We start from the raw sequence: 26841 nt of genomic DNA, 5'->3' as shown, positions 1-26841 counted from the left end.
CCACAAAACTTAAGTTTGCAAAGAAAAGAATCTCATTTGTAAAAACAAAAATTAAATAAAAATTCATAAATGTTTGGCAAAAAAATTATGAAAATGTTAACTGGTAAACTGTAATCCCTAACAAAACACTCATCTGATTAGGAAACAACTGTAGGGCTAACATGTAATAATTTTTCTTTTTTGTTTTATTGTCATTATACCGTTACAAGTACAGAGCCACAAAATTAGGTCTCTGCATTTAACCCATCCCCTTGGGGAGTAGTGGGCTGCCATTGTGCAGCGCCAGGGGAGCAGTGTGGGGTTAAGGGTCTTGGTCTGGGACCCATAGTGGCAGTCTGTGGGAGTGGAACTCAGAACCTCTGGATTTCAAGTGCAACGCCTTAACCGGTAGGCTGCCACCCCCCAAAGCAGGTACTAGTGTAAAGGGTCTTGCTTAAAGACCCACACTAGCAGCTCATTCCCACCAGCTGGGATACAAACCCAGACCTCCTGTTTGAAGGATGGATGACTTACCACTTGGTTGGGGCATAGGGCTTGGAATCCTGAGGTTGTGAGTTCAAAACCCCCTCCCACGGACTGTCACTCTGGCTCTGAGTAAGACTATTAACCCTCAATTGCTCCCAGGGCGCTGTGCAGTGGCAGCCCACTGCTCCTCAAAGGGGATGGATTAATTGCAGAGAGTATCATCGGCAGCTAGTACATCTAATGATTAGACGTCCATTCATTGCTTAAAGTAAATAAAGAAGTCCTAGTCTGGGCTATTGGTTTGTGTTTTAAGTTGACAGGTTTTTTTTTTATAATCAGGATAAAAGCGTACGATTAGGCTAGGCAAGGCAAGGCAAGTTTATTTGTATAGCACATTTCATGTACAGGACAATTCAAAGTGCTTTACATAAAACATTATAAGCAAAAGGGAAAGAAAACAATTAAAAACAATTAAAAGCGTGATTCAAAATTAAAAACATTTAAAATTAAAAAGAGAAAATACAGAGACGGGCGAATTTTAACTTTTGAATAAAATCTACGTAAATGCAGCTGAGAACAGCTGGGTCTTCAGCCTGGATTTAAATAAACTAAGTGTTTCAGCTAATCTAAGATTTTCTGGGAGTTTGTTCCAGACATGTGGAGCATAGAAGCTGATTGCAGCCTCTCCATGTCTGTTTCTGACTCTACGAACTGATAAAAGGCTGGATCCGGATGACCTGAGGGGTCTAGTAGGTTCATACTGGGTCAAGAGGTCACTGATGTATTTTGGGCCTAAACCATGCAGAGCTTTATAGACCAGCAACAGAACTTTAAAGTCTATTCTCTGATGGACCGGCAGCCAGTGTAAAGACCTGAGAACTGGACTAATGTGGTCCACTTTTCTGGTCTTTGTGAGAACTCGAGCAGCAGAGTTCTGAGATTAAACCAATGTGCTCACATATTATCGGTTCTGACTGGGATTCAGTTGAATCCCAGTCAGAATCCCCAAACTAAAACAACTGTTTTTTTTTTCTTTAGACATCCTTCAAGTACTAATCTTTCCCAAACACATCCTAGGATATAGAAAAGCAGGGCTGCTGCAGCCCGCAGTCACTTTCTACATGTCAGTATTCCTACTGGTTTTGTTCCAGTATCGTCCCAGTGAGGCTGAATAGAAGGCAGCTAAAACACCAGTCATTCAATATTTAAGATATTAATGTTCCAGAAGCAGGAAATCAGCTTTTTTAAGTTTTCTTCTTCACATAGTTATACTGAATGACAGAGAGATGTATTAAATTCAAAATAATTTATATTAAAACTGGCATTAATAAGTTAGCATTAGCCCAGCAGTACAGCCAAACTGAACTTGAAAACATAACTTAGCAATATTCTCAGAAACTTTAACCTCTGTTAAAGCTGAATATTCATGGTTCTCTGCTAAAACTATGATAGAGACAAAATATCTGTTGCTTTTAAGAAAAGTGAATGGTATAGTCTGCAGGATAGCATAAATAGAATAGCACTGTAAGTCTTGTGCTATTGTTTAGGTGTAGAGTATCGTTTTAAAGTTTTAGGCAGGTATAAAACGATGTCAGAAACTGAGAATGCTTTCAGCAACGTAAGTGCCAATAATATATTTTCATTAATTAAACAAAATGCAATAATAGAAAAAAAGAGAATCTAAATCCCATCAATATTTGTTGCGACTATCCCTCATTTAAAGGAGCTTTAGCTCAGTTAGGTTCACATATTAATGTTATCCCACCCAAAAAACAACAAAAGAACAGAGGTATTAAGATCAGGGTTCTATAGGGGTGGTTCCTGTTTCTTTTTTTACTCTGACTTGCCGGTATTTTTGGGGCCAATCATACAGCTCTATTGGTTTTGCAGGGTGGATAACAATCTGCACATGCAGTGGGGAGAAAAAAGTCTTCTGTCAGCTAATGGTTGTGCAAGTTCTCCTACTTAGAAAGACAAGAGAGGCACCAGAGGTGCACTTCAGCTATGAGAGTGGCTAATTTCTTTCCACTTTTCTGAAACAGCATATCTGCTTTACGTCAGAGACTGATCTTCCTGCTGCATAAAACTACCTTTTATCGTGTTGTGTGGAGTCTTGCCATAGCATATGAGCTAACATGAAACATACTTGACCACATTTAGTTCTTTCTTGATGGTATATATAAAAACAAGCTTAGAATTCGCCACCTTTCAGTATTTTTCTCCTAGATGTTCTCCCTATCTGGGTCTGATTTATTACAAAGCCTGACAGTTTATAATTAAAGCTTTTAGAGTGCAGAACAAAGTAACCTGCAACTTTCAGGCAAATATATGTATTTCAACTGTGGCAAAGATTTATTTAGAAGCATTTCACTGTGTTTTGGGTTTATAAAAAACAGTTATTTAAAAAAAAAATTATTGCTTTCAGGATGGATTCTAAAAAATGCTGACTTAGTTAAAGTTTTTCTTTTTTTTAAACAAAACATGTGGCAGGACCGGTTAAAGAAACCGTCAAAATGCTTTACATAACAGACTGAAGGGGCTGTAGTTAAGACGTCTTCAGATCTGTTGAAATATATCAGAGAACTTGTACAACCTAGCGTGCTGAGCAGCGGATGATCCCTGAAGACAGTGGAGGACTGTGTGGGAAGCAAAGGAAAAATTGTGTAACTGACCTTGGGTCAGGTTGCGAGGCACTGAAGCAGACCTCAGCGTGGAGCTTTTAAAGCAGGGGCCTGGATTAAAAGAAAACCTTCTGCTCAAGCTACAAATAGATTTATACACAGATTAAAAGTCAGGTACAAAACCTACGTGGTCAATACCACCATCTTCTAATGTTACAGAAAGGTTAATTAACCTGATCAGATGCAGAAACATACAGAAAGCTTTCCTTTAATACAATGGTTGCAACCTAAACTTAGATCCCGGATCAGCGAGTGTGCAGCAGATGCACGCTTTCATTAGCATAGATAGCTTCACCTTGGGGCAATTTGCATGTAGATGAACTTGTACTTATGCACTAGCATGCAACAAACAGCGACGGAGATAAAAGAGAGATAAAGAGATCAGAGAGACGTTACATGCCGACAAAATAGTTGTTGTCTTTTGAGGCGGTGTGTTTCGCCGGCGTCAAGCAAGGCTAATGGGAGTTAGAGTTATTAGCAGAAGTAGATAATTACACAGAGGGGTAGTCTGACGGACGGGAACAGAGAAAAGAGAGAGATTATAAAGCGACCGAATGTAAGAATCCGAGGGAAGAGAAAAGAAAAGGCCTCGGTCAAAGGAATGCTGCAGCGTTTTTCTCAACAACAAAAAATGGATTAAAGAAAAATACGTTTTTCTAGTAAGAATCTGCCATTTTCAAGGATCCATGCAGGTTCTTTTTAACTATTTCAAAAACACTAATATTCATACTCCTTAACAAAACTTTATAGAATATGTGAAAAGACACAATAGCGCCCCCCTAACACAACCTTCACTGCACACTGCTGGTCAGCTTGCTGAAAGAAGCCACATCTTGCAGAGTCATTAAAAATATTTTTAAAAAGGGTATACAATTTATAAAGAGGCATCCATTAATTTTGCCTGCTGTAAAGTTGATTGAAAACTATTAAAATAAATGTTTGCTGTTTCCTTTGAATAAGATCAAACAAATCTTGACTCGCCATACTTTGAAACCAAAATGTTAACTTTGATCTTTGCATCATATTGGGAGAATTTCATACCAACCCATGCCTGGCAAGTTCAGCAGGTTTATAGATTTTTTTGATGGTCTGGTACACATACATAAGGGGTTTAGACAAAAAAAAAAAAAAAAAAAAAATCAGCTATTATTTCTGGTTTATCTGCGGGTATAATTTCCACAAAGACATTTTGCCTATAGATTGGGCAGATATCAAGAGAGAACACCTTCATGTTCATAAAGCAGCAGCTGATGAAGTAGGGGGTGTGATAAGATCAAGAGTGCGCTTGTTTCATTTGAATAATATCCACTACCCATATTGCAATAAGGACCCAACTCGAGTTCTTCTCTCTGTGAAGTTCATCTTTTTTAATTGACTTAAATACAGTCTCACATTTGTATCTATCAAACAGCAGCAGCTACAGCTGGTTAGAAACTTGATCTCAAAGCTAAAATAAATCTGGGACTCAGAAATCAGAAAAAAAAACATGAAAAATAAGAATTTCCTCATCAGAAGTGCAAAAAAAAAAAAAAAAAAAGATTAAATAGTAATAAAAAAATAAAGTTTAGTCTCTAATGTTGAGTTTTGGACTGACGGTAAACAATGGACGTTTCTCCAGCTGTGAGGAGATAGAGCCCCACCTTCTATTGAAAACCAACAACAGCGCGGATAACCCTGCATCTGATAAGTGCTGTTAGGTAATTTTGGAGCAGATGAGAGGCTATTGTTCCCAGAACAGATGCTATGTCGACAGCGGGGCGAAAAACAATCCTGTAACACAAGATAAGAGGTATCTGTGATCTCATTAGAGCTGGTAATGTCAAGCTAGCAGGGTATGAAATGTCTCTGCACCAGCTATGATGACAGGGCACTTATTGAGGAGATGCAGGGAAACTGTCGTCATTTCTTATGAAGGATGACCATCATCTAAATATTAACGCTGGTTTTGTATCAACACCATCTAAAATGCATTGGAGAAGTATTTAAACCAACTCCTTCTGTCTAGTTATTATTTTTACATTTCCTCATGAAGGAAACGGCTTCAAATTAAAGTAAAATCACTGACTGAACTCTGGAGATGATAACCTGCTCTCTGTGATTATACAGTCCACATGTCGGCTCAGGCTGATCTGGACATCCAGCTCCTACGGAGGATGTCTGCAGAAAAATGTCCAAGGTTGCTTTCGCTCTGACAGCCACTAACTTTTACAGGCATTCATACTCCTGCACATGCACGCATGCTTTCTCCTGCTTCCATTTAAATGCAGCGCTTGAGTCCTCCTCGCCCTCTGGCTGACAGAGCGGGTGACAGGAGAGCGGGACAGCATCGCATTCTGCAGAGAACATGACCACTCGACAGAAGCTTGCTGTAATAGGTCCATGTTTTGCACAATGCATCATGTACGGCTGCATATGTGCCTTGTGAGTGCGAGGTGACGAAGCTTTTTTTTATTTCTTCTGGGAATAAAAAAAAAAAAGAGAAAAAAGAGCAGCTTTGGTAATTAACACAGAATTTTAACCATGGGTGTGAAATGTCATTAAACTGTGGTTGAGTCCAGTTTGCATAAATTATCTTCTAAGCCCCAAGCCGGCCTCGTCTTTGCACTTTTATTCACAGGCATGAACTATTATCCACACAGCTGAGTGGAATGCAGATAAGCTGGATGCGATATTAGTCATGTCATTAAAAACAGCTTAAAGCCATCAAAGGTAGAAGCGTAACAAAGGGAGAAGGAAAAAAATCACTGGTTTGAATGCACAAAACCGTTATTAAATTGCACTATTACTATAAAAACAAAACTTTTAGGTGGTTCACTAAAATTGCATTTGAAAAAGAGAGCACTAATACTAGAAAATAGAATCTGAAACTTTGTTTTTCATTGAGGCCCAATTTAACTCTGATTTAAATCTCTGTCTGCTTGGCTTCACACTCAATTAAAGTAAACCTGATCAACCTTACAAAAACATCTTTTTATTTTTTTTATACGGAACTGTTGATTTTTTTTTTTTTTTTTTTTCAAACCACAGGGAGAAGTTCAAAAGAATCAATAAGAAGAGGTTGCTAAAATCTATAAAAAGAAAAACTTATTTTGGCCCCAGAAACAACACTAAATACCCACAAAGTGGTAACACTGAAACATGGCTGTGGCAATGTCCTGCTCAAGGGATTTCATTCAGATAGAAACTTTTTTTTCTTTTCGGTTGAGGTGGGTGAAATTATAGAAATATGACATTTCAGATACTATACAGAAAATAGGGGTTTCAACAGAGCCTAATCAAAGTCTTGATGTTGCCAATAGAGGTTTAAAACACAAAAAAGAGAGAGCCTGAGTGCTGAAATGGTCTAAAATGCTGCTTAAACAAAGTACTTTCTTAAGGGTGTTCATACTTAAAAGAAATGCTTTTTGTACTTTTTAGAAGATGTTTTTAGAAGAACTTTTTTTTCCCTACATCATAAAAAAAATTGAATTTATTGGGGTTTAGGCATTCAACCTATTTTAAATGAGAAAAGGAGTCATTAAAAGTGTCTTGTCATTTGTTTTTCAAATATAATGTGAAGTTTCTTCTTTATAGAAAATTATTGTATAAATTTAAGCAGCAAATTGCTGATTTGTGTGTTTGGAAAAATTTTTAAGATAATTTATTTGTATATCATGGGTATTTTTAATGTTAATTTTTTACTTATTTTTAAGAGCTCAATATCAGTTAAAGGGTATTTATCACAAATAATCAAAACTTTTCTTTTTTTTAGTTTTTAACTACATTATAAAGCTATTTCTTCATTATACAGGCAAAGTGAGTCTTGATTCCTGTATCTATGATTAATTCTCATTAGTTCTGCTGTCCGGTCAGCAGCCCTACTTTGTCCCGTAAAATCCAGTGCTTGGAAGAAAATGTACGATTTTCCCCACAAGAAAGCGCCTACTTTGACAGTGTTGCATCCACATGGTATAAAAAAAACAAAAAAAAAACACCCATTTTCACCCATCAGGAAGAGGGGATGCTAGGTAAAGCCTTCAGGATTCAGGCAATTTTGAGACAAAAATACCCTTTTAGCAGCTAATCTGCACAGGGAGCAATCCTTTTTTAGCTAAGTCCTGAAAAACTTTTTTTTTGTTTTTGGCTGCGAGAAGTATCAGACTTTGTTCAGCTTTCAGAAGTACTGTGATACGACAACGTCTTGAAATGAACGTAACAGAGATGGGAAGAGGCAAGTGTTTTTCTTCAATGTTGGAAGAAAATAGGTATGTTTCATAACAAATTATTACCCAGTGGTGAAAAAGGTATTAAACTGTCCTATATTTGCCTGTAGGTGACTTTGAAACGTAAAAATACAAGAAATAATTGCAGATAAAAAAAGATTCATGTCCTGCTAATGTTTCGCCATGTGTTTTTGTGTCTTATCTGTATCAGAAACATGAAAACATAGGGAACAGGTGGATGATAAAGGATAACAGACAACAAAAAGCAACAAGAAAGCTATAAAACAGAAAGTTGAATTCAAGTCAAAATGGAAGCATTGTTAACAAAAAGACGTTTATAGTCGGGTGGAGGGATGGATGAAAGGAAGGCAGGCAGATGACTCACCATCAATCCTGCTGACCAGCTCCTCCAGGGCCTTGACTTTCCTCTGAATGCCTGGCTGAGCAAACGTATAGTTGTCCTGAAGAGAAGACAGAAATCAGACAGTCAATGCGAGCTTTTATCTAGAATAGTGGAATGTCTTCTTAGCGTTTTCTTTTATTCTTTGTGGTTATGCCTTCTATAACTTTTCTGGCTTTTCTCTAAAATGCATCCATTTTCAGTAACATCCAATATCAAGAACCAGGTGGGAAAAAGGATCTTCCATATTGGGTCAAACAGATGAGGACAAAAACAAAATGAATAACACCATCTTTATTTTATTATGTCATCTTGCGTTTGGAATTTTTCCAAAACGCTGTAAAACTGATGCTATTTGGTAGGAAGCTAACATCATCATTTGAGAGTGATGTTCTGCAGCCACTTGGCCCGAGGGTCAGTGTTTTACAGCAAACACCAAAACAACCGAAGATTCGGTTTAACAATACATCCTCACAAGTTCAGAAGCTATTACAGATGTCAAACGTGTTTTAGGAGACAATTTCACATCTCACATAAAGTCAGAGGAATCTTCTGAGAGTGTAAATAAAAAAATAAATAAAATAAAAAAAGAAAGCTCAATAAAAATGGCAAGGCAAAACAAACATCAATCTGTTGCAGAAAGCAAAAGGATGATTATGACTCTATGAGAAATTGCTATTTGTTTCAAATGGTGAGGATTCTCATTCCCAGTCCACTTAGATCCCATCCAGCAGTCCACTGTGAGGACCTACTTATGTCCAAGGAGAACTTGAACAATTGATGGCAGTGCTTTAAATTCTGCTGGTCCTCATCAAAAAAAATGAGTCAAAACTCCATTTTGAGACTAACCTTTCCTTTAAAAAAAAAAAAAAATATGAGTATAATAAGCCTGATCATAATCACAGCAGTCGGCAAAGTCAGACAGTTGAGCTTGCAGAATACAATCCGTGTGGGATCAGCACGTAGGCATTTAAGTGTGTGCAAGTGTGCTCGAAACACACCAACATGATGAGGATTACGTTTCCTTGAGGGGTCATTTTTCGGCGTGGCTGGAGAACAGCTGATGAGGCAAACGACCCCGCAGGTGGAGGAAAAGAGGGGAGAGATGGAGATTGAAGTTGAGGAGGGGAAGGCGAGTTGCAGCAGAAATCTTTTGCTAAAGGAGGGGAAAAGAAGGAAAGCAAACAGCAGCTCCAGCTGCTTTAAAGCCAACAAGATCCTAGAAGATAATGCAGCATGTCTTCCACATAAGGCCGGGGTTAAACCTACCTGCTGGTCAGAAGCGACAAGAAATGTACCAAACCTTCCATCATCCCTACAAGGAAGACAAATTCTACCTTCTGATTAAGTTTTAAGAAGTACAATCTTGGAGGGTAATGGTGCTCTAACTAAAGAGAAATGACCCAACACTAAAAAAATGTAACCATCACCCTGCTATGTGGACCATATGTGCTACAGGAGCAGAGAACCCAGCTAATATCAGCCTATTAAACCTGTGCTCTTTATTAGCAGCAGAACTAAATGTAAATTTAGCATTAAATGTAGCATTACTAAACAGGGTCCTGTTTTTTTACACCATTTATTTCCTTTATCTTAACAAAAGAAATCTCTAGCATAACTAGACTACACTGTAATAATAAAAAAATACATAATTTAAAGCAACAGAATACATTTTTTATTGAAGTTAAAGAATGTTTTTGTTTTTGGTTAATTTCACAAACTTCAGTATTTTTACTCAAAATTCTACTGTTTATTTATTCTGAAGGTAAGTGAATGAAATTAAAACCTTCCTCTTCTGAACATCTCTGGTCACAACAAGTCTTCGTCTCTCATCTGCTATCCTCTTTCATTAGTAATATGGGTAGAAAGGATCCGTCACAAGCGCAGATTTTCATGTCTTTGAATGTATTCCAAAGCAGAGCTGATGTCTTGAATCCCAGGAATGCGAGTAGCTATGGCGACATGCAGCTTAAGCTCTCCCATTTACAATACCATGACGGGTCATTTATCTTTCTCTTACAATTCTCACAAAACACTTGCCTCACTCAGCGTTTATCCATTAGCTTGATTTCTTGTTTGAGTTTCCCCACCATAATCCCATCCTCAAGTCATTAAGTTTCACAATTCCTCTCGTTCCTCTATCTAAAATACCTTTTAACTCCACTTTGTCTCTTGTTCATTTACATTTGTTCGCCACCTCCATATTCTGCCCCTGAGCCTCCTTGGCTTTCTCTTTTTCCTACCACTCCGCCGTAATGCAGTTAGGAGCTAAGCAAGTGAGAGGGCCAGTGCAAGTAATTACATTTGCATTATTGAAGCTGCTGCCTTTAATCAACTGTCTTTCTCTCCCTCTCAGTTCCTGCAGGCCTTTTCTCACATCGCCTCTTAAACTGCGATACGCCTCCTTGGTGCATCAATGTAAATCGGAAAAAGCACGGTAGCAGGACAGGAGGAGCTGGACGATGAGCCTTTTCTGATTGGATGAATACGGTAAAACAAGGGAACAGTGTCCATCACCTTCTACCACTCTGTTGCATTAGAACGGCCAGGGGCCAATTTGTGGCCCCTGTATCAATTCTGTGCAGCCTCTTAACAGCAATTTAAGAATGATTAGCTTCTCTAGTACAGGTTATTAATGCAAATGGAAGTTTTATTCTCCATCAGATCAGAAGTCTTTAACTTGACGCTCGCAGTCCTCTGGTGGGTCACAGAGGTACTGCAGTGGGTTAATAAAATTAACATTACCGGTAGCTTTGTTTTTTCACAAATAAATCAGGCATAGTGACTCTGCAATGCTTCTTAACCTCTTAACATCCACCTCATTTTGGGAAATTCTCGCCTATTTGCATACCCAAATGGAAAAGCAAATAACTCAGGAACTGTAAGCCCAAATTACATGTGTGATGCAATATTTGAAAGCTAACACCTTCTATTTTCTGAATATATACATGAAAATTGGGTGAGTAAATCACCCAAGCTGCATCAATCCCAAGCTGCATCAGTTCAAACATGACTCAAAGATGTTGTTTTTTTGTTCTCGAGAATAATAGGTCTTTTTTGAACAGCAAATATAAAGACATGCTTAGTTGTTGTGGTTGCTTGGTCATGGTACATTCTAACATGCTGCTATATCTCTGTTAATTGAGCTTTGGTGCTCGTCAAGTCCATAAAATGAACTAGGTGGTTAAATTGTGGAGAATCTAAGCTTTTCAACGATGTCTAACATGTCTATACTGGTAAACATTTTAACAGTGTAATTTTCATGCATTCTGAGTTATTGGTTGTAAATTATTTAAAATAGGTTGCTGGTAAGGTTTTAAGAGGTTAAACTACAGTTAAAGTGCTTTTATTATCATTAAACAGTTCCCAAACGTCTGAATTGATACCTGATACAGGCAGTCAATCTTGTTTTCATTCGTTGTATTTATTTACCAGGCGGAAATTAGCTCTAAAAGTTTCTTAGCTAAACATGATCAATCTTTTTCGCCAACATCTCAATGCTTTGACTAATGTCAATCCTTCTGGCGCTCTGCTATAATATACAGTTTTCTTACATAAATTGAATTGAAATTTTTGTCAAATTAATATGCTACATGTGTCATCTTTTGTGGGGCAAAAAAATGATAAATAAATTTAAAAAAAAATCACAATATTGTTTTTCTTTTGGAGGAGTACATGTTTTAGCTAGTTTTGACTTGACATTTTGCCCCATGAGACGAAACATTTCGACACCAGAAACAAAAAAAAACTTTTGAAATGGTGCAAATGTATATTAAAAGGTTATACTACCGTTATAAGAGAGATGTCAAAGTGGTAGTGAGAAGGATGACTAGTTAAGGCTTATTTTATTTTCACAACTCCAGTTAAAACCTTTAATATCACTGGGATACAAGCAGCTATTCCATCAGCAGGTACCAAATATCAACAATTTCCTAAGAGACCAGTCTTAGGTTTGTTGCCTTTTCTCAACATCAACAACATGACATTTCTGCCCAAGGCCAGCAGCTGTATGAATCAGCCTTATCCTCTCATCTTCAATGTTGATCATGTTGCAATGCGGACAAGCAGAGGAATGAACAACCTTTAGTAACTGAGATTAAGACTAAATCCAAACGCTTAACTCAAATCTTGGTGGATTAAGCTCTTAGCGAAGGGTTAATCAGCCAGATGGATGAAGGCTGATTTGAGCAAAGTCATTCTGGGTTGTAACATGGATGTAAATGTTTATTAGTTGGAATATTTTTTACATAGGGGTTTTATTGATTTTGTTACTACCATTTGGACATTTATGGAGAGATATTTGTGCCATCGGTTTGAGCGCGCAGGAACCAATCCGAGCGCGCAGTGAGACAACACGCGCGCGCGCAAAACCGGTCTGGCGCGCGCTCAACTCTCGCGCTCAGTTTCATCTCTGCGCGTGCTCGAATCCGTCTCTGCTTGCGCTCGCTCGACCTGCTCTCTCTCCGCGCTCAACACCAGCTGTGCGCTCGGCTGTTTCTCCGCTCGCTCGACTCTCTGCGCTCGCAACTTCAGCAATGTATGTAAATGAACCATACCATCAGCCAATCACACTCAGCTTCTTTTCATCCAATGAAAGCATTCCTTCCTTCTTCTTCTTCTTTTCTATCATGGCGGATCGCAAGCAACTTTAAGGTGCATACCGCCACCTACTGTTCATGAGTGTGTAGCAACATTGTTTTACATCTATTAAATTCTATTTTTTAATTTTGCATTCTGAAGATAACTAAATAATTCTTTCCTTAATCTATAAACATCCTTTATATTTCCTTTATTTCCCAATAATCCTTTAAGACTCCATTCTTGGCCTGTCATTTCAACTACTCTTCTCAATTTTTCCCTTTCAGGTTCATATGTTTTACAGTTCATTAATATGTAAGCATTCGTTCCAAATACTACATCCGGTTAGATGAAAAAATAAATAAATAAATAAATAAAAACACAATCAGGAAAATCAAACAACTCTTACAGTTATTTTGTCAACATTCCTAAGATAGTACTATAAAATATCTTGAATTATCTCAAATAAACTTCAGTAAAACAGTTATTAGATCATTGCCTCATCCATCTCTTTTACCTGCTATTGACATGGATTTAAATTTGATGTTTTAAAAGAAAAATAAGGAGGATATTTCAGGTTCCAGTATGGTTCAACAATATATAGATAAAAAATATTATGGATATGTTAAATTTTTTATGGATGCTTCAAAATATTCCAATATTAGGAATGGTGTTTTGTTTTAGTTTCATAATTTATTTTTAAATCGGGTAAAAGAATCAGTGATGGAATTCAGCCTACAAAGGAGAAATGTTTTGGATCATATTGGCCCTACAATGGATTGAAGAAATCGTTCCATTAAGAAGTTTAGTTTGCTCTGATTTTAGATCAGCGACCGTTATATTAATTTAAACGCAATTATTCAGACAGCAGACCTGATCTGAAATTTAACAATTATTATTTAGAAGACCTTTTAAAGATGGACTCTAAATAAGAGGGTTATTCTTTATTATATATATTAAAAAGAATAATTTGATAAACAGGATTTTTCAGTTGGTGGCGGTAATTGTTGTTTGCCAACCTCCATAAAAAACAACAAAAAGAAGAAACACCCGCCACAAAAGCTAAGAGTAAGGCCAATATGATCCAAAACATTATCTATATACTGTTGAACCATACTGGAACCTGAAATATCCTCCTTATTTTTCTTTTAAAACAGCAAATTTAAATCCATGTCAATAGCAGGTAAAAGAGATGGATGAGGCAATGATCTAATAACTGTTTTACTGAAGTTTATTTGAGATAATTCAAGATATTTTATAGTACTATCTTAGGAATGTTGACAAAATAACTGTAAGAGTAGTTTGATTTTCCTGATTGTGTTTTTATTTATTTATTTATTTTTTTTTCATCTAACCGGATGTAGTATTTGGAACGAATGCTTACATATTAATGAACTGTAAAACATATGAACCTGAAAGGGAAAAATTGAGAAGAGTAGTTGAAATGACAGGCCAAGAATGGAGTCTTTAAGGATTATTGGGAAATAAAGGAAATTTAAAGGATGTTTATAGATTAAGGAAAGCATTATTTAGTTATCTTCAGAATGCAAAATTAAAAAATAGAATTTAATAGATGTAAAACAATGTTGCTACACACTCATGAACAGTAGGTGGCGGTATGCACCTTGAAGTTGCTTGCGAACCGCCATGATAGAAAAGAAGAAGAAGGAAGGAATGCTTTCATTGGATGAAAAGAAGCTGAGTGTGATTGGCTGATGGTATGGTTCATTTACATACATTGCTGAAGTTGCGAGCGCAGAGAGTCGAGCGAGCGGAGAAACAGCCGAGCGCACAGCTGGTGTTGAGCGCAGAGAGAGAGCAGGTCGAGCGAGCGCGAGCAGAGACGGATTCGAGCACGCGCAGAGATGAAACTGAGCGCGAGAACAGTGTGTTGAGAGGGTTTTTCAGAGTTGAGCGCGCGCCAGACCGGTTTTGCGCGCGCGCGTGTTGTCTCACTGCGCGCTCGGATTGGTTCCTGCGCGCTCAAACCGATGGCACAAATATCTCTCCATAGACATTAATGCCTGAGTGTGAGATGTTGAGCAAAGAGCTAATTTATGGCATCATATAAGCAGAACTTTAGATTGCATCAGACCTTCAGTGTTTTCCTATGAACAGATATGATCAAATCTCAGCTGACTTTAGTCCACTGATAGTTATTTGGTTCGATTTATTTTTTCCTGCTGTAGTGAGAATAAAACACAATTTTTCCCTGTCATATTTCTGCCATTTTCTGGTAATTTCTTTCTTCTCAGCTTCTTAGCCTCAAGAATTTTTGTCATACCGACCTACCGGTTACTTGTTTTCCCTTTGAGGCTTTTGTCATGTTTTCCAATTCCTTCCACTTTTACTCCCATTTTTCTTGTTCTCACTTCCTCTCCTTGTCAACTCTAACAAGTCCGATCTTTGATAAGCTGAGGCAACACAAGGAAATCGACACCAACTTGTTTATTATTCATACATTTTCCTCTTGTCCTGCGATCTGTCCCTCAATTCACACAAAAAAAGAGCAAGTGAAACTGCTCTGTGGACACACACCACATAAACAGGAACGCCGGCGTCCCTCTTTCTGAACAAGGTGTCAACAGCCTCCCATTCTCTCCTCCTTTGTTTGTCCCCTTTTCTCCTCCTCTCTTCTCTCCCAGTCAGCTGAATCAATAGCCGCTCTTCACCTCCAAGTCCATTCTATTAGGGACAACAATGGCTCCATGTTGGTCTGAGATTGCCTCCTTTTGTGACGCCGGATGTCTATCAGCAAGTTGGACAGAACCAACACAACAGAGCCGGTGCGGGAAAGTATATGTGATCGAGAGAGGGAAAAAATGGGAGAATTCAAAGGAAGAAGGTAAAAGAAAGAGATGACAGGTCAAGATAAAGACGAGACAATAATGGACTCAACGGACTGAAGGACAGGGCAATCATCCGTCATTCACGACTACTGTAGGTGTAGGAGAAATAGACAAGAAAGCAGCCAGCGATAACATGACTGTAGAAACAAAGATTTAGTTAATTACACCTACAGAAAATCTGATTGATATTGAAGAAATGCGTTTTCACCTAATTATCCTTCACTCATAAAGTGATCAGATAGTTCACAGGGTTTGCAATGAACCAAGACTTCCTCTCTCCTCTAAAGTATTATTACAAAATGACAGATATTCTTCAGTGTAACATTAAAGGAGAAAGTGATTTCAAGTAAAGCAGATAGTGCTTGGTAAATAAAACAAATAGTTACTTCCAAACTAGCCAATATCTGGGGAAAAGGGCAAATGTTTAAAAACTACCCGAATATCTCCGGTAGGTAAGGTAATGTTGATTTTATTCTGCATTAGAACATTTCTATTTAAGGTTTATATAACCAAAACTGCAGTCAGTTGGGTGAAAAACCAAGAAGCAATATAACATCTCTTAAATGCCATTTAGACTACAAGTAAATTGGATCATGAAGTTAGAAACACTCTCAGTGTAAAATATTGACTGATTAGTGTAAATACTAATGTGCATCTTCTGTCATCTGGATTCTATGTAGTTCAATTACCCTAAGGTAGCTGATTTGAGAGAATCGGAGGCAGCCTAATGCAACACCTAAAGAATATGGATGTCCAAGCAGATTTTCTCAGGCTGCAGGATAAACTAGGAGTCTCTAATTATGCAAGCCGTGCTTCTCATATGTTGAACATTTAAGAAATAAGGTCCTTTCCGAAAGTAGACAGTTAGTTGGTAGCTTTAGCTGAATCTAAATGCATGACCTGTCGTCTACATCCGTTCTCATTATTAAAACGGCGAGAAGCAGAGTGAGACATTTTAAACATAAGAGGGAATCTAAGACATTTTTTAGCCCCACTTTATTCTCAACACATCCTTCAAGCAGCTGTTGCCACTTCCATCTCCAACGACCTCTAGTTTAGCCGGATAAGCAAACATGCTGCAGGTTAGGGAAGATGAAAGGGGACAAGAAGGTAAAACTGTGAGTTAAATTTGTAGTAGAGGGAAGTCTAAGGGGCTTAATTAAATATTTGTTCTTAATCCAACCTACAAAAATGGATAACGCAAGAATATAAAACAGTATGAGACAAACACAAACAACAGATGGTAGATCAGGTGGTTTGTCTGTGTAGGTTAGTGTTTGGGAGGGGTGGATGAGTGACAGGCCACGGTGATGCTGGGAGACCCCTGGGAAAACAAGAACAGGACATGGCGTCTGGTTTGGTCTGGATACCGTCTGCTAGATGTTGTCCACCGGACCCCTGTCCACACTCAAGGGAAACCCCATCTCTAACCGCCACCCTAGGAACAGATGGTTGCCTTGACGATGAGTGTGCACATCCCAGAGGCTCCAGCTCCAAAAAGAGGATTTCTTTTTTTACACAAAGCAGAGAGATATAAAGTTTTTTACCCCCATCATTTATTTGGTACTTTTTAAATGCATGGGCTTTGACTACAGACAGACAGTCGAACAAATGCAATGTGAACATAAAGGATATGGTGGGTCTAGTCCTCTCAAATTTTGGAAAGGAAATTAAAGTGTGCACATTGATCTGTTTTTCAGATTTTTCACACATTCTTACAAATACAATAAATAAATAAAATACATTTTTTATTATGCAGTTAAGATGTTTAATCCAGAGAGAAGAGATTGACCATGGAAGAAAAGTGTCTGATGTATTTTTCATTTCAGCTTTATGGCAAATACAGAAGAGATCTAAATTGTGTTTGTTTTATCTGGATGAGATTGCTATGGCAATATCCATCTTCATATATAGGAGCTAAAAGCAATTAGAAAGTCTTTGGATTACATATGAATATATGAAACAAACTTGTTTGCATCTTAGGTTTCCATGGTTACTAACTAAATTAGATTCCATAGGAATGGGGTACTTAAAACACCCTCAAATTATCCTGCAGCAGCAACACCCTGACTGGCAAATTATCCGACCGGCCTGCCCAGTTAATACTGGATCAAGTCGGTCCATAACAGCCATGATAAATTGTTTTATTAGACCTAACCTTCCCTGGCACCTGTATGCAACCCAACTCTCTATATTGTATGCAATGCTTTGATCAATTAAGGGTTAACTTTACATCACTAAGCATGTTGTCAGATTAAGGTACCTCCCTAACCGTAGATTATACAAACAACTGCTTCATATCTACCATTTGTTTTTAATTTTCCTATCAAAAATTATAACAATTTTCTATCTCAAAATGAGGGGGAAATTATCTTATGAGCCCCTTTGTAAAAACATGGTGGAAGACTACCATTTCATATCAAATGTATCTCTAAAGCACAATATTAAATAGTAGTGGCAACATTATACTGTGGGTCAATAAAAAATAAATAATTTTATTTCATAATAAATGTAAAAGAAAAAGAGTGATTTGCTTCTTGTTATCTTTTTGTCTCCGTCTCTTTCTACTCAGGTGCATCAGTCTCCACTCATCCCTACCTTTATAGTTTAGTTAGCCAATAAAGTGTAGCATGATTGAAGAGTAGGAAGTCAAAGAAATCCTAGAAAAGATTTTAAAAAGAAAAAGATGTGTCGCTAGTTTTAAAGCCAAATGCAGCAGCAGGGCCAGAGAAGCTGTAAGAGCTGATATAGTTACAGATGAAGAGGTACTATTATTGCTGTGAAGCCATTCTCAATATTAGACAAAAATAAACCATGTAAAACATTAATTATTCCCTTTTAAACACGTTTAATCTATAATAAGAAATCTATTTATAGGTTATTTCAATTTATAAAAGATAGGAAACATATATTCGACACAATTTCCAAATTACTCCCTGATAAAAGTGACTTCTTGTACCTTCTGAGGTTTAGCATCATGCTAAAGTAGAAGGACTCCGAATCACTGGGGGTTTGAGAAGAAAGGGTGGGAGAAACTTTTATGTTCCATTCCCATTTGTCAGGATTACTGCTGAAATAGGATAACTTTAGATCCCAAAGCGAGATTACATTTCTCTGAGTTGGGGTCCAGGACTGCAAAGAAATGCATTTAAGAGCCCCTGTTGTAAAGGGCATTTCTGCAGAATTAGCATAAGAGACAGGTTTTCATCTGTTGGCTTTATAAAAAGGAGACCCCTTGGGATTGAACAAGGAGAGTAAAGGACTTTTTAAAAGTTTTTGATTTCAGCTTCTAGTTCAGACAAAATTTCATTAGCCATGTATGAAAAGAACATTAAATGCATCAAAATAAAAATGTAATGTAGACTAAACTCATAAGCTGAGAAATATATAAAAAAAAATGTGTCTGGCTGGCAGACATGTTTTAATCAACAACCCACACTCACATCAGCCTCATTAAAATTTAACTAAACAATTAATGTGAATCCGCTTTGACAAGTTAAACAAGTTAGCCAGAGGCGCAGCCCAGAGTGCTACCCTAATTGGTTGCCGGAGAGACTGGGCCAACATTAGGGTCAACTTCACCACGATGAGTCTCAAACAGGCAAACGCATCCATCAAAGAAAACCCAATTTACATCTTTTTATTTTTTACTGCAGCAGTTGAAGGTGGTTTTATGACGGCTCTTGTCTTGCTTAAAAGCACTTTTATGGGTCACATGACTGGATGAACAATGCTCCATTTAAACATGACTAATGTGAACAGCTCCAGTCTGCAAAGCAATGCTTACATCTTTTACTCTAATATTAGTCTGCTTGATGTGCAAATGGTCTCTGCACCATTATGGTCCCAAAAGAGTCCCGCCATGTAAGAGAGAGACGTCCATCTTTAGCCACTTACCCTTCAAACCCTCTACTGTCCACCAGGCAGTGTGTGCATGCCGAAATAGAGAAAACCACTCATCAATAAGAAGACACTGAGAAATATTTAGCGTCTCAATGAATGCCAGCATGTTTATCCTTTTATTAAGCCCTCCAGTTAGTCTGATTTGTCAACGTGGAAAACAGAACTGCTTGGATCTTTCATTCTAACGTGCTCTTTAGAGGAAGGAGGGTTTTTCACTGCTGCCAATTAAAGCAGCAGCTCATTAAAGGGGCTGTTTAAGCGAATTGACAGTCAAAATGCTCCCTTTTAGGTAAAAGAGAGGCTTAGCAAGCGAGGCACTAAAGCCTGCGCTAATGGATAATTTACTGTAATGAAGAAAGAAGAAAAACTAAAGGCTACCAAGTCGAGCCACTCAGAGACTGTGGCTGGGGTTGAGATATTTTAACCAGCTTTGTTCTGCACTATTATCTGAGTAAATTCCTTACAACAATAATATGATGCAAAGACATCCGCACAACATAATGGCACCACTCAGACTCAATGGACATATAAGGAGCTTGAAGAACAACAAAGACAGTTAAAGGACCTTGAAAATGATGCATTTTGCTTTTTCATGTTTTTGTTACTAGGCAACCACTATAAATAATGTTCTTTAATGGGATTTTATGTGACAACGTTGGAAAATCTGTTAAATGGAAGAAAGGAAAAACAATCATAGTTTTTTTAAATGTTTAGAATATATCTAAAAAAAAAATGCCCATGCCCCAACTAAGGCAAAGCATTCCCACAGCATGATTCTGCTGACACCATGTTCTCCCAGAGGGGTAAAGTTTTCCTCTCCCCACGGGGTTCTGGACACAGGACTGACAGTTCACTTACCCTCTTTTTTGCAGAGTTAAAACAGGATTTCTTCTTTCTTTTAATCATCCACAAACGAAAACAGAGAGAGTGTAGCATAACTGCCAATCATTTGTTCATCTTAATGCTTTTTTAAAATTCATAAAATCATTTTAGTAGCCACATAGTCTCCTTCCTGCATTTAAGTTTTTGGTTTAATGTGAAAAGGGCAGTTGGTAGGTGCTTCAACTGGTCAGAATCTGCTTTCTATCAAGGTACCGACCCAACTCCCCCTTTAGTTTACTGTAATAGTGTATAGCGGATGTGAGAGGGGTTTCAGAAGAGGTCGTAGGGGGGATCGCCAACTAATTACAGCGCTCAGGCACCAACCGTCGGTCAGATTGTTTAGAGAGCATTAGGGGGGAAACATGGGGCTCCCTGGTGCATTGCACATAATTAGTCCAGAGCCAAGGTCACAAACAGACACAAGCGCGGGGACGTGCAGCCGCCACACGCATACAAAAAGCCCACACTGTATTCTTCATGTCTCTTAGTTCCACTGCAACCCAGCACTCCTTGCACCGTGTCTTGCTCTCTCAGGGGGCAACAAGGCACAGCGTCTATTAATTTCCTGAATGAATAGCCTACCAACTGGTTAACGGTTATTTAAGGATGCTCGCATTTTATGCAGAACACATGCTCTGCACTATTAATTACCTTTAGTGCAAGGCTAGGCAAGTTTTTATTGCATAAATATAATGCATCCGTTAGGGCATCAAGAAATCTTACTACTGTTTTTAAACCTCTCATTTTTATTCAATAAAATGACTAACGGCTTTTCAATAATTCCCGCTGAAGGACCTGTTTTAGACGTCATGTTAGGTGAAAAATTTTGGAGCTAATAGAGGGTGTGACCAAGTTACAGGAGCTTGGCTACAACATTTTTACGATAAACAATTATGAAAGATCTGAAATGATATGTTGGAGATGAAGTCAGAAGAAGATCAGAAATAAAGCTGGAAGGGTGCTGAGTAACAGTGGTGCAGCTGACTCCACCATCAGCTCAGCCGGGCCTGTTTGGAATTGACAGATGGCTCGACCGTGACCGCTGAGAGTCTGGTCGATTGAGGGAGCTGGTGGCCAAAAGGCTTCAGGATGAAAACAGGGGGGGGGGGGATTTCTGTTTGGTGCCACAGTCTGTATGCAAGCAAATGGTTTCTACACACTGCGGCCCTCTTTCGGTGCGTCCAGGCCAATCATATTTCTGAATCAAGTGCAAAGTATGCTCTAGCATGTGTAATGTGAGCACAAAAGGTCCATCTGGGTTTCCACCCGTCTGCACCATGTTAACAAGGTGCTGCATACAAATGACACAAAACAACAAACTGAAGACAAACTTGTTGGATATAGGAAATAAGCAAACTTCAAACCTGTTTCAAATTAAAACCAACATCAGAGAAACATTTTTTTTAATGCTTTTAATAAAATTATATGAAAAAAATTGACATCAACCAAATTAATTGCCTTTTAAACTTTTTTTAGGCTCTATTTTTCCACTCCTGTAAAGAATATTTTAGGGCAGCTTAGAAAGTTTTGCTGACTCATATCACTTATCAATAGAGAATTCAGCAGCAAGAGTTAATAAATAATTAGCCTAACAAATATTGGGTCTCTTAAAATGCATATATGAAAAACAGTATTATTATATAACAGTATAATAACAGTATTATTGAATGTAATGTAACTACAAGGATGTATAAATAATTAACTATGAGAATCTTTTGGAGCGCTGACTGCAATAAATTAGGTCTCCTTGAGCTCTTTTGTATTGTTTTTTGTATTAGTATATATAATTTGTATAATCTAAAAAAAACAAAGAATCTAAAAGGGGTCAAAATATTTTTTAAGTTTCCTTTTTCTCTTCAAAGTCACAAAATATAGGAAAAGTGTCCATTCACGTTAAATTAATCTTCGTATATATACAGCTGCTCTGCTAAGTTCTCAGCATCATGAAAATCAAGGTTCACTGCAGACAAGTTAGGAATAAAATGAAGTAGGGTTAGGTTAGAAATCAATATCCAGGGCTTTGAAGATCTCAAGGTGCACTGCTCAATTCATCATTAATCCAAAAAGATGGAGGAAGTGAAAACTTCCAAAATAAGAAAAGAATTGATCAGAGAGAAGCAGCCAAAAATATTGAGACCTTGAAGGGGTTGAAGAGACCCATAAGGGAAGTCATAGGAGATGATAACAGGACAACTATAAGCACTTCCATAGATCTGGTGTAATGGCAAGGAGAAAAACTTTATAGGCGAAGAAAGCCTGCATGAAAATGGAGAAAAGATAAAGTGCTTGGTAACTTGGGACTGATAAGCACGGTGGTGGCAGCATTAAGCTGTGGGAATGTTTGGCTTTGGCAGAGACTGGAAAACTGGTAAGAAAGCCTGGAGGCTTCAAAAGATTTTAGACTCACATGCAGGTTCAAAGACCACATTGTACCTCTTCTCAAAGACAAACTCTGATCTGAACCTAACATAAAATCTATGTACTGACACCAGGCCAATTAAGGTTCACTAAAGTCTGCCCCCATATTATCTACGCCGTGCAGAGGATCAACCAACGAGTGCATAAAAAATGTACAACTTTTTTTCATTGGTCTATTGAAATCTACATGTCTGAGACACAAATTCTGGGTTTCTTTACCTGTAAGCTATAATAATCATTAAAACAAATATGTGAGACTGTGGGATGAATGTAAAAATAACCAACTTCATTTCGGAAATAGCTTTTTGAAATATACTATTTCTTTTGATGGATGTGTATACCTCAAGTTTGTAAAGTTGAAACTAATAAAGCAAAAGGACTTTCATCGCACAAACACACACATCCACATGCTTACCTGGATGCCGTCCAGCAGTTTGCTCATGCACCAGAAGCTGTCAGCCTCGATGTTCCTCAGAGCTTCTTCCTGGAGACTGGACACGTCAAAGTTTTCCACTTCCTCCTCTGGAGAAGAGAAAATGAGAGCAGAAACAGAAGGTAAGGAACCAGCTTTGCAAGGAGCAACAGACAGGCACTAAAAGAGCCAGAGAGAGACTGGAGAAGGGAAAAAAGATGAGAAAGTAAATCCAAGCACAGAGAAGAGTTGCTCTGTCATGAAACTACTGTTCAGAAAAAAGATGAAGCAAGAAGTAGCTTTTAAAAGCAAAAGTTCAGAGAATATTAAGACTTTTCAAGTCGGTTAATGTGTTACAGATTTTACAGGGGAGACAAAAAGGTGTCCCAGCTTTTGGCATTAACATCCTACTGTTTTTTCATTTAATTTGAACTTCCAGGTCAAACCGGGTGAGCTGGAATACAGACCGGCTGCACATTACCAGAGCAAAGCCGGGTTCAAACGCATCTCGAAACGCAACGCCGACTGAACAAAAGAAACTCTTTGAAAGCGGCGAGCAAGCCGAGTCCCCGGTCATCTCCGGCGGGTGACTTCAACGACGGGTGTCATCACATGTCATTAACTGCAGCGGCGTGTGACGGACTGCAGGGGCTCTGACGGGCCTCTGACAAGCCAGTGGAGAGAAGATGGGACGAGACTGATTAACAGTGATCCACAGAAAGGAAGGGAGACGGCCAGGCACAGGAGACAAAAAGAGCAAAGAGCCGACATGTTATTTTTCACTGTGTGGTTACGGTACAGGCCAAAAAAATGAGGTGTTTATATAGTTAGGTGAGCTTATGTATTTGGAGCAGACACTTGAGTACAATTACAAGACCTGGCAGCTCGGCTAGGTATCCTTGGCAACCCTTGTGGAATGCTGTCAAGGTTGTAATGAGCATGCTCAATCAGACGGACAGATAGAGGGTCAGAACGTTGGCAGAGCACCAAAGCCTCAAACGAAAAGCCCCTCCTTTTAGGTGTGTGTTTGTATTTAAACCTCTTCATATTTTGCCAGGTTTAAAACACTTGTTCAATCCAGCAGGACTATATTTGATAGGCAAACACAAAATAGGGCAAGTATATGAAGTGGGGGGATAATGATACATGACATTTGATTTGTTTTTTATTGACTTATTTTGCAAAACTTTGAGATGCATCTGTAATTAGATTATCTGAGTCAATCATTTGTCAGACAACTGTTCTTTGGGCTATTGCTCTACCAGCTCTCTGTAGAAATCTACTCAAGCTATGACTCAACAGTGGTTTGATGCAAAGACCCTGTACATTAAAGAGGAGAAACATTTTAACATAGATTTTATTTTTATTTTTTTTTAAGGCCCTACTTGCTCTTTTTTTCATACAGTGGGTTGACGGAAAGGGAGTATGAGAGAGGGGTAGAGACATGCGGCAAACGACTGCATGCCATGTTCGAACCCAGGTCGGACATGTTGAGGACTAAAGGGTTGGTTATACTCCTGCAGCAGTTTGACGCAGTAAGCTTGACGCAGACATTTTTGATTTATGCCCAGTATTGAAGCGTGGTCTGCGCTATACGCTGTGGGTCTAGATACGGCCGAGGCGGAGAGGAAGTGGGGGCGAGTTTGTCCGACAAGGGAGCGACATGCGGGAATCCAGGTGGAAAAAGGTCCCACCTTTCTCGCGCACCTCGCTCTTCTAGCTGGTCCATCTTCACGAGTTGTTTTCCGCAATTTCGGTCATAAATACAAAACAAGCAGACCTCCTATCTGCGGCACTGTCTGTGGTTAGCTACAATTTGGGAGAGGTGCAGCAGAGTGTCTGCGGGGGGGCGGGGACATCCTTTTGTTCACTATAACACCTACGCAAAGGACCTGGTTTCGAAGTATAAATCAGCGTTAAGGTGTACATGGGTCGTGCACATTAACCACTGCGCCGTCAATGGCCTTAACACAGATTTTAAAGAAGAAACATCTCTTATCACACTGCTCAAGCTCAATCAGACAGCATATATTTCCAGAGATGTAAACCTTGACTGGACCATGACCTTTTGGCCAATCAAAATTACTTACTAAATTCACATTGAGGACCTTTTTTTCATCCAGGCATCACATAAATGTGATAGGACCTATTTCCTACAGGAATTTCCTTTACTCCATTGGTTTTCCTTCCGCTGCTAAGCAAAAACATAACCAGAGCATTAATTTCCAGAGTTATTATTGTCATTACACTGTCCCAAATACAGAGCAACAAAATGAACTTGGTGAGCAGTGGGCTGCCATTGTGCGGCGCCCAGGCAGCAGTGTTAAGGGTTTTTCTCAGGGACCCAGAGTGGAAGTCTTTGGGTGTGGGGCTCGAACTCAGTACCTCAGGATTCCAAGCTCTATGCACTAACCACTAGGCCACCACTCCCAAAAGTAGGCATTAGCTTGAAGGGTCCTGCCTAAGGACCCACACTAGCAGCTCATTCCCGCCAGCTGGTATGCGAACCCAGGCTTCTTGTTAGCAAAATGGGTGACTTATCTCTTGTGCTCGCCAGCCGCTACATGTTGGACCATGCTAGAGTGGCCTTTTTTTTTTTTGTTTGCCAGTATAGTGAGCATAGTGAGTTCAGAGCAAAGGGTAGTGTTGGTTGGCTTTGTATCACATGGTGTTTTAAATCTCAAAGATTTTTTCATCAGTTCCAACCTTAGTGTCTTTCTAGCCTTGTAGCAATCTGCAAACACTATTTCCTATGGTTTTCTTCCAATAGCTTATTTTTGCTACTGTTCCAGTTGGAGAACTATTCCCCTAATCAAGCTTTGCATCTCTGCAGCTGTTCCAGAATGAATATGTTGGGTTAGATTAATCAAACAAAAGGTAGGTGAATATAAATGAATGCTATCTGTTGTAAAAAATGAACCTCATATAGGCTTCCTTTTTCCATGACCTTTCATCTCATAGAATAGATGAACTATTGTCAATGTAATGTAATACATTTAGAAAGAGATAAAAGAGGACCAGTATTTCCTGTATCTCATTTCTCTTTTTATTCCATTAAAGTCCAGATGTAAAAAAAATCTAATTTTGCTCACCTATCAAGCTGATCTTTAATACAGCATACAGATGTGGTCAGAGGCCGCATTGAGATAAGCTGGTAGTATTGTTCACATGAAATAAAGGAAATAAAATCCAGATGGTGTGATCCATTGGTAGGACAGATGTATGTTGCTGTTTTATCAGAGTTTCAGTCTTAAAAACTATTAAAGAACATCTAGAAGTGAATGAAACCTAGTCAGAAAAGGCCCCGCAAGGAAAAAGTCAGATGATTCTCTTAATCTAAACTTTGTGCCGAAGCATCACTGTGACAAAAAGCAGCCTCCATCTGACCAATCTAGTCTCAATATTCAATTTCAAACCCTCTCTATAGTCATCAGGAAGACAATGACACCACATAAACGCAGGCCCCTACGTGGGACACAGCAACTCCAAACTCCATTGATGGCATTAAATCTGCAGTTGAAAAGATTAATTGCGAACAGACTGTCTGGCAATTCGTGTGGTGTCATCGCTGATTAACAGGGCGGTGAGAGAGAGCCACTGCTCGGGTGTTTTGGGAGACCCTGAGAGTCCCAGAGTCTCAAATCAGTCTTTGTCGAGCCTACGGCCTCGCTGTCGGGCAGATTCCCAAACCTCGGCCTTGACTCGGCAGCAGATTAGAAGGGACGGCTTCCAAGTGTCCGGTGGTTGCTCTGGAATTAGGCACAGCTCATCACAATAACAAGGACACACAAGAGGAAGGACTTTAGAGGAGGAGAGGCTGCGAAACAAGAGTGACTAAGCTCTAGGCAGGCTGGGTTGATTACAAGGCAACACTGCCCCCTGTGATCATAAAGGGAATTTAACCCGGCGTACATATATAGATAAAAAACAGATTCATGCTTCAGAGCTGAGGTGAAGAGTCATTTTTATCGACTGACAGTTTTCTCTGAGTACTTTTTCACAGAAAAATAAGTCAGAAAATCAGGCTGACATGTATGGGAAATAAAGTAGG

General features: G+C 38.7%; 1 protein-coding gene across 2 annotated transcripts in view; it reads right to left on the bottom strand.

Annotated features, from left to right (window-relative positions):
* The window catches only part of tbc1d22a (TBC1 domain family, member 22a), a 149468-nt gene that overhangs the window by 49230 nt on the left and 73397 nt on the right, over positions 1–26841 (bottom strand). For both annotated transcript variants that reach the window (XM_038274533.1, XM_038274532.1), the window contains exons 10-11: positions 22794–22900; positions 7734–7809 (exon numbers count right to left, since the gene is read on the bottom strand). In XM_038274533.1, the coding sequence (XP_038130461.1) occupies positions 7734–7809; positions 22794–22900 (183 nt within the window). The remainder of the gene's footprint in view (positions 1–7733; positions 7810–22793; positions 22901–26841) is intronic.

Source organism: Cyprinodon tularosa, unplaced genomic scaffold (genome assembly GCF_016077235.1).
Source record: "Cyprinodon tularosa strain WSP-4 unplaced genomic scaffold, ASM1607723v1 ctg92, whole genome shotgun sequence".
Lineage (NCBI taxonomy): Eukaryota > Metazoa > Chordata > Actinopteri > Cyprinodontiformes > Cyprinodontidae > Cyprinodon > Cyprinodon tularosa.
The sequence above is the reverse complement of the archived record's forward strand: the minus strand, read 5'-3'. Positions and strand labels throughout refer to the sequence as shown.